The sequence below is a fragment of the Theobroma cacao genome, chromosome 2 (genome assembly GCF_000208745.1).
Source record: "Theobroma cacao cultivar B97-61/B2 chromosome 2, Criollo_cocoa_genome_V2, whole genome shotgun sequence".
NCBI classification, from domain to species: Eukaryota; Viridiplantae; Streptophyta; class Magnoliopsida; order Malvales; family Malvaceae; genus Theobroma; species Theobroma cacao.
Genome location: NC_030851.1, coordinates 13,230,750 through 13,239,803, shown reverse-complemented (window position 1 = coordinate 13,239,803; position 9,054 = coordinate 13,230,750). Strand labels below are relative to the sequence as shown.

At 31.7% G+C, this 9,054-nt stretch overlaps 1 protein-coding gene across 2 annotated transcripts; it reads left to right on the top strand.

The window, feature by feature from the left end:
* On the top strand, positions 5,848 to 7,787 carry LOC18608872 (cysteine-rich and transmembrane domain-containing protein A). 2 transcript variants are annotated; one of them, XM_007043781.2, is made up of 3 exons: positions 5,848 to 6,039; positions 6,268 to 6,469; positions 7,445 to 7,787. In XM_007043781.2, the coding sequence occupies exons 1-3, from the start codon at positions 5,964 to 5,966 to the stop codon at positions 7,491 to 7,493; spliced, it is 327 nt and encodes a 108-aa protein (XP_007043843.2). In that variant the 5' UTR covers positions 5,848 to 5,963; the 3' UTR covers positions 7,494 to 7,787. The 2 variants fall into 2 exon arrangements, with proteins under 2 accessions (XP_007043843.2, XP_007043842.1); XM_007043780.2 differs by having other exon boundaries at positions 5,860 to 6,012.

Below are 9,054 nucleotides of genomic sequence, written 5' to 3'. Positions count from 1 at the left end.
GTTGTCATAGCCTTACAGCCCTCTTTTGCAACAAGTAGATAATAAGAAATTTAAATATTTTACTAAACAGTAGGAACTTAATGTGCTTAAATGCCTTTCTTTGATTTTTTTTCATTTAATCTTTCAAATAGGTTGGCAACAAGTCTTTATATAAACTTGTAAGTGTCTTTTCATTTTTGGATGCAATCTTTAATTAGAAATGCCTTATTATTTTTAGACATAACCTTTAATTTAATTATTATAAGACATAACCTTTAAATTAGAGTTGTTTTTTAATAGTCACATTATTAAGTGATTATGGACACAACCTTTCATTTTGAAATGTACCAACACTTAATGTGTATGACCAATTAGGTTCTTAACATGTTGACAATAAATATTAATTATAATCTAATTAGTTGAACTAGGATTAGATGAATCAAATTCCTTTGCATTCATCATCAATTCTCAATTAATTAGTTCATATTTACAAGTCAAGATTAACATCTAGCAATGTAACATGACTACCCAAATATTAAAAAGAGTCACAGTGATTTGACTCAATCTTTCAGTGAATAGTCTTATAGTGCAATTATTATTTTTTCATCATCTAATATCTCAACAAGACTTAAAGTATAGTGCAATGTTTACTGTAAATTTGTCTATGTTATTTTAGCACTTGAATCAAGTAATCAAACTCATTAAGAAAATGTGGACAAACTCTTATATTGCCATCTCTAGTTGCCTTTGCTAAGAACTTCCATGAGTTATAACCATTCAAGTCGCAAATGGGATGTTCCTCTTAGATTCATTTAAAGTGATGAATCCTCTAATCATCACTAACTTACCTTAATATGTTTCTAGCTATTCTCAATATCCTTTCCTTTTTTAGTATCGTTGACTAAAACCACTTTAGATAGTATCAAAGAATAACAACCCATGCATAAGGCAATCTAATCACCTCAAGTCAAAGTATCACATACACAATTGTCACAAGAATTTTTTCCATAGACACTTAAGTGCAATACTAAATAGAATTCTTATACAGGGTCATGTTCAGTGAACTTGTTCTTGTAACAAGCACCTACATGTTAATTCAAGTAACCCCATACTTTAATCTATTACATTGACCACCCACTTCATAAGTGAGGAACATAACCATGTGTCAGTCTCTATGTTTTATCAATATCCATTTTTCTTTATAAAACTTCGACTAGAAACAATTTTAGGAACAATGTTTTAATGCAATAAGGTTCTCATAATTATAAGGGTACAATACCCTCACCCACTAAGTTTTAATCGAAATTCCAAACAAGTCCATTAGTTTTCGAAATGAACACTCAATATTGCATGAAAATCTCTTCCATTATTGGCTTTTTCTTTGGCATAAGAGCTCGAGGATGTGGTGGAAATCTTTGAGGAAAATTTGGCTTAAGAGCTGACGAAGATGCTTGGTTGTTCCCAAAGAAATTAGGATAATTCCTCCAACCCGTATTATATGTGTTGGAATAAAGATTATTTTATGGTTGCCTATTTCCAACATAATGGGCTGTTTTGGTTTAAATAGGACAATGGTCACTAAAATGTCCTTCCCCATATAAATCACAAGTCACAAAAGGGCTCTGAACCGCATTAACACTCAAACTATCAATTGTCTTAATGAGAGCAACCAATTGTGAAATCAAAGAAGTATTAATTACATCAAGCTCATGGATACCAGCAATTGTTCTTGCCCCCAATCTCTCTGATGACCATTGGTAATTATTTGAAGCATCTCATCCAGCAAATTATAAGCCTCATCAATGGATTTATTCATAAGTGCACTTTCAACTGCTACATCAATTGTGGTTCTAATTGGTTCCAACAACCCATTATAAAAAGTTTGAACTTGCACCCATTTAGGTAACCCACAGTGAGCACATCTCCTTAGCAAATCTTTATACCTTTCCTAAGACTCAGACAGTGTTTTAGAATTAAGTTGCATAAAAGAGGTGATATCATTACGCATCTTTACTATCTTAGCAAGTGGACAAAATTTTGCCAAGAATTTCTAAGCTAAATCATCCCAAGTATTGATGGAACCAGCTGAAAGCAAATTTAACAAACTCTTTGCCTTACTCTTAGTGAAAACAAGACAAGCCTCAATCTAATGGCATCATCAAAAACACCATTATATTTGAAAGTATCACAAATATCCAAGAAATTCACAATATGTGCATTAGGATCATCATTCGGTAATCCCTCAAATTGAACAAAAGTATGAATCATCTGAATGATTGTTGGCTTAATTTCAAAACTATTGGCTTGGATGGCAAGTCTACGGATGCTAGAATGAAGGCCTTGAACGAGAGGTGCATATATTCTCGTAAGGATTTATTTTCTTGTTCTAGTTGCCCTTGAATTTGCTAACCTCTTTGTTGTTCAGCCATTGTTTCGAATTGAGTTGACGCTTATAGATTTTCCTTTCGTAGTCTTCAAAGTCTTTTCGATTTCTAGATCAAAAGGAATGATCTCCAAAACTTCCCACTCTTCGCCTACAACAACCAAAAATACTTGAAAACAAACAAAAAGAAGATTTGAATTAAGACTAAGAATGCTTGGTATTAATATTAATAAAGAAGATTTTAAACAATTCCTTGGTAATGATGCCAAAAACTTGTTTGCTAAATTTACCACGCAAGTACACATATCGTTAACAAGTAATATAGTAGAAAGTAAAGTCCGTTCCCATGGAGAATTAACCAAATCTTTTGTTAAGTACTAAAACTAAAACAACTCAATCTTATCCAAATAACCGAATTTAAAACTACTGAAAATTAAATAAACTCAACTAAACTAGAACTAAAAATAAAATAGCAATTTAATTAATTAATCAATCAAAAAAAAGTCCAAAACCACAATATCCCCTCAATGGTTCATCTGAATCTCTTATATTCCTTTTTTGCTTACTAAATAGACTGAGTTATTAACCTAGAGTTCTAATTTATGTATTTACATTCGTCAAATTTATTATAAAAATATCTATCTCAACCAGTTTACCATATGTCTATGCAAATTGAAATTAAGAAATGTTCAGTAAAAGTATACTCTAATTTTAGCTATATATGACATGTAAATGTATATCTACCTTACACTCGAATCAAATCAATCATCTCATAAAATTGACATTGAACATATGCTATTTCATCCAACGTTTACTCTAAACTCACTCTCTCAATTCTTTTTAGGTTGCCCTATGAATCTAATTGGTGGCCAATTAATCAAACACATTAAGAATATGATTGAAATAAACAATTCAAACACTATCAATCATAAGTAAGAAAGAATATTAAAAACTCAAACTATACATTGGGTTCAATCATGATTCTAAATTAAAAAACTTAGTTCAACATAATGCATGTAAACATCATCCAAAAATGAAATTTAACCATCAAAACTAAATAAGAAAGTATAAAGATAACAAGGAAAGAAAAAACTCCAATGATTATCAAATCTTTTGTTAGCGATCTTCCTTGCTTACCTTGCTTTTTTGCTAACTTCAATATCTCTTTTATTTCAAAAAACCTAGCCTAATTTATGTTTTTTCGTGCTTTTCAAAGGGGAATTAAATAAAGCTCAAGTCCAAGGCCAAATAAAAGTCAAACAACTCAAGAATTATTCTTTCTTCATTAGGCATCACGACCTTCCTTGATTAGGCCCTCGCGACACTGTGCACTTCTAATATTTTTTTTCCAAAGTCTCCCTTTGGGCGTTGTGGTGCTATGTGCTTGGTCGCTATGGCATTGAGGCACATATGTGCCTTGAGGCAACCTTCTCAAACTGCGCACTGTAGCATTGGTCCCATGGTGGCCGTGGCGCTCAAAGCTTTATATTGCTTATTCAAACTCTACTACACTACTTTGACTTCAATATAATTTTTAACCACCTTATAGACTGAACTAGGAAAAGTTGTAGCTCAGTTTTCCAATGGTTTAAGAATCATATCAATTGGACTTCTGTAGTGAATGATATGCTTAAAATACTACAATATATACAGTGGAAGTCTACATCTAAAATGAATCTCTGTCACTAAACATGCCCTTTTTTCAAAGCACATTTACAAAAACATAAAACTAAACTTAAATAATAACTAAACTTAGAATAAAACATCATAAAATAACTTAACACAATTGAACCCAATAAAATTAAATTAAATTAATAGCTAAAAACTCCTAAAATTTAAATTAAATTTAAAAAACTTGACAAAATATATTGGAAATTATTAAGACCAAATAACTCTATAAAATAGAGTTATCACACACCTAAAAAAAACTACAAAGTTACTTAAATAATAACTAAACTTAAAGCAAAATATCATAAATTAACTTAAAAGCATTTGAACCCGATATAATTTACTCAAATAAAATAAATAACTAAAAATAACTAATTTGTATCTTAATTCTTAAGAATTTAGTCAATTTAATAGTTAAAATGTGACCAAATAACTCTATGAAATAGAGTTTATGAAATAGAGTTATCAACTATATGTATTGATTGGCTTCACAAACATACAAATGTATTATCAATTTTTTGTTAAGTCTAGAGACTTTATTCTTTAGATATTCTTTCTTAGACTTGTGTGGGAGTTTTGAAGACTTTGTTTTTCATAATCTTCTTCTTTCCCATTTGGGTGTCAAATGATTTGGAAGAGTATTGTATTTATAGTGCCTCGATGAGAGATTTCTATAAGAATTTAATTTTTTTAATTTATCTCTAAATTATTTTAATTTAATTAGAGATAAAATATGATGACTCGTACATAGTGTTATGATTGGTCAAGCTCTAAGTCCTTGAATTTTAATTGGTTGAACTTGAGTTTTATCTTTAAATTATTTTAATATATTTAGAAGTAAATTGGATTATTAAATTTGAATTTTATCTCTAAATTATCTTAATTTATTTTAGAGATAGATTAGATAACTTATTGATAAATTTCAGTTGACCAAATTTAGGCATTATCTTTAGATTATCTTAATTTATTTAGAGATAAAATGAGTCATTAAAATTCAATTGATCAAATCATGTGTATTTATCTTAAGCTAGTCAATAAAATTTATTATTTTACAATTCATTATATGGTTAGTTTAAATTATGTGATCAAATCCCATTTATGGTATATGATTAATCTTTATTTTTGGAAGTCATATAACGTCTTGTAATGGGATAAAATTTTTCTCCTTTGTATAGAGTTGTTAGCCATTTGATAAAACAATCAACTACGACTATAAGATTCGTCGAAACTATAGTTTTGGTTCCTCAGCTGAAATGATCTAAACCCAGCGGGAGACTATTACTTTTGCCCTTCTTTTTACTTGTAATTTAACCTTTTATACGACATGGGTAAGGCAAAATAGATTGGCTCTTTTGGGGATTTACCACGTTGGAGCTGGAACTCATGCCAAGTCGCGTAGCTGAGCTCATATATACGGTTGGTTGGAATGATCGTAAACCATCCAGAACATATCAATTCTCAAGTATATCGTTCGTGCAAGAAAATAGAAAACTAAACTCTTGCAAATAAGCATTCACAGACAGGTCGATTAATGTTCACTTGTCTTCTATCTATGTTCTTCAGATTTTACTCTTTGGACGTATTAAACTAAAGAACGAGTTCTCCAGCTCCCCTTCCCTGCATGTATTGTATTGAAATTTAAGAAGAGGTTAAGAAGATGAGTTGGGCCATGGCCATAAATATGATAATGCGATGTTGAATCTTAAATCTTGGAAATTGGTATTTGATTAGGAGCAACTTTCAATCCTTGTGTATTTGCTGCTTCCCTTTTTGTATTTTGGCGCACAAGTCACAGCAAGTTGTTTTCTTAATTAACTCACAAAAGGTAAGGGAACCTTCCTACTAAATTTCCACGTCATTTGTGTCCCGTGCCATGTTCACAAAGCTAGCACACTCTCTGTCTCTCAGCCAGTAGAGTCCCAATTTCCAAGCAATGAGTTACCACCATCACCATATTTTCCACAAGCCTCAACCCGCATCAGGTAAACCACCACCAGAAGGATTGGTTGGTAACTTTCCGTTCTTCGTTCCCTTGCTTTTCTTTTTCTTTTATTCTATTTGAGTAGTATTTTCTTGGTTCAATTGAATGACTTATTGCTTCAGGGTGGCTGAATTCTTCCTGTTTTACCAATCATGAACCGCAAGTAGTGCAAGAAATCAACTTGTATGAACAGCAGTCGAACATGAGTAGTGATTGTTAATGAGAATATCTAACTGACCGTTGTAATGCAAAACAGGGCACTCGCCTCCATATCCTCCACCGCCCACACTACTTGGATATACTCATACTCATCATTCTCCCTTACCAACAACTCCACCTGGATATCAAGGTTACTTTTATGAAGGCTACCCTCCATCAGCACCTCCCCCGCCTCCTCCGCTGCTACCTCCTAGGAATGATTACCATCACAATGGTTGCTCATCCTTCCTAACGGGGTGGTACGGAATCTCTCTATCTATGCTACTAGGCTTTAAATTCTTTACAATATATTACTAGTATTACAGAAGTTTTGCAATCCCGTGGCAGGATATAGAGCCAGGCAATTTCATTTGGATGTGGTTTATATTCTTATTTAAATGTCATAGCTGTTAGCTAATCATGAGAAACTTATTCTATAACATAATCGTGCCTCTGTAGACTGTAGGTATTGTTTCGTAGGCATTTCCCAAGAACATTTTCATCAACAATCTTACATGTGATTAGCAAGCCAAATATCGCATTTAGCTAATTGTACCAATAAGAATCTTCACTTTATCATTAACACCATTAACCATCTTTCTGATGGTTCACTTATGACGGTATGCATTCCTCCTTAACAGAAAATACCTAGGCTCGGATAAATGAGACTCGGCGTATTTAGTAATGACTCCTATGTTTGGTTTCTAAGATTTTGGGCAGAGTCTAGTAAGTCCAAAGAAGAAGCCTACGAGTCGTTAATAAGATAGATAATTGACCTTTTTCGGTACATTTGGGAAGTACATAGGGAGAGCAGAATTCGAACTTTGAACTTCAATAATTGTAAAAAAGATAAATTTTACATTGAAGAGAACATAATGAAAAGATAATTCGAAAATAAATTTATCATGAAAGACCTTATGTCTAGATGTTTGGCTTGGTATATATGTCGTCCATCTCAAAGATTTGGGTTCAAATCCCCATCCTCTCTCCTCAGATTATTGCTTAAAGAGACCACCTTAGTAGACATTGAACTAACTGGCATTCACTTTACCAAGAAAAAATTAAATATTCAGTCAGGATAGGCAAAATCAACCAAAAAGAAAAGTGAAATTTACTGATCAACCTTAAGCATAATCTCATCCTGAATCCTGAATCTTGGAAAAATAAAGGCTGATGGAATTTCTTCCCCTCCATTTATTTGTCTCCTTATAATTCCTCACTGTTTATATTTGCAGTTTGGCAGCTCTTTGTTGCTGCTGCTTGTTGGAGGACTGCTTCTTTTAAGCCACTATTTGTCCAGCTTGGAAATTATGATTATGGTAGTCAGTCCACTTGCTGGAATTAGATTTTACTTCGAAACTTTTACTTTTGTATGAAATTTCTATGAGTAACCTATGAGCTTCATCACGTTATTATTTATGAGCTTCAGAACTGGCAAGCCTATATATTTTGCTAAGACAATTCAATACCCTGCTGAGCCTTCTAAACAATCACGTTTCAGTTTGACAAGGCAATGATCTGTAACTTATGAACTCACATTGAGAGTGCTCTCTGAGTATCCCATTTGCATTTGCATTATGTTCCCTTTTGTTCGAACCTCCCCAACGCTTTTCCTTCTCTACTGGAACTATTACCATCATTATTACTTCCTCTTTACACCTTCTGCACCACCATCACAAGATTTTGTTTCTTTCACTTCCATACTTGAGCAGCAGAGACTTCTTGCTTGGCTTGAATCGTTATGTTCAACTTCTCTATTCCCTTATTAAGAATTACTGCAAGGGGAAACTTCTCCGGTTCTAAAGTTGTCAGAAAAGTGACGCAGACAAGCAGAGATACAGGCGCCCACGTACGGGTACGGTGTCTCAGAGTTAACGTTATTGATAATTTTGACTGCATCCAAGAAATCAGGGAGAAGGTGCGTGCTAGTCGAAGATTTTGAAGGCACGTTGGAGGATGTCAAGTTAAACTTCACTGGATTATGAGTGAGGAATGATCCAAAAGAATGGTATTTCCCACTAACGTTAAAAGCTGGCTTGGGCAGAGCAGTTGGAAGGAACAGATGATTACACTGGCAACCAGGGGCGGAGCCTCCTTTAGCTTTGGGGAGCTATGCCCCCAAAATTTTTAAAAAATTTTTTATACCATATAAAATTTTTAAAATTTTTAATATGATCTCTTAATGAGTCTCTTTAAAATAATTTTTTTATTTAATAATTAATACAAATAATGAATAATAAAAAATATCTCACATGCCTCACTCAATTTTAAATTTTTTTATTTTTTTCTTTTAATTTATATTATTATTTTTATTTATATTTATTTATACTATTTATTTATATGTTTTAAGTTTTTATAGATTTTTTTTTAAAATTTTTACGAACCATCACCCATATTCTTTTTTTTTATTATTATGCCATATATGGGTTTCATTTTTTACTTCCCACGTTCTTCTTTTTTCTATTATGTGATTTTTCTTTTTTATGATTTTAATCTTTAAAAATTAATAAATTATTATGCAGTTTTCAAATATAAGTTGTAGTGTTGCACTATTGTTTAAAATTTCATCAATATATTATTTTTTTTATTAATTCTGATTATGTGAGAGAAAATTATTTTGAATATATCTTTTTCAGATACTTTACTTTTTATATTCAGTTGAAAGGAAATTATTTTGAATATATAGTCTTTAAACAAACCTGATTGTATAGGAGAAAATTATTAATCCTGTATATTGTATTTAACTATCTATATTTTATATATTATAGTTTTATATTTCGTATTATAAGTTTGAACAGAAATAAAATAAGAATATTAGATGTTGACTATATTAATTTTTGTCAAG

What these genes read in the sequence shown, in the direction of transcription:
- LOC18608872 (XM_007043781.2), top strand. Translation starts at nt 5,964, where the DNA reads ATGAGTTACCACCATCACCATATTTTCCACAAGCCTCAACCCGCATCA. An exon ending in ACCACCAGAAGGATTGGTTG is followed by an intron (nt 6,040 to 6,267) that starts GTAACTTTCCGT and finishes AATGCAAAACAG; the next exon opens with GGCACTCGCCTCCATATCCT. An exon ending in TCATCCTTCCTAACGGGGTG is followed by an intron (nt 6,470 to 7,444) that starts GTACGGAATCTC and finishes TTATATTTGCAG; the next exon opens with TTTGGCAGCTCTTTGTTGCT.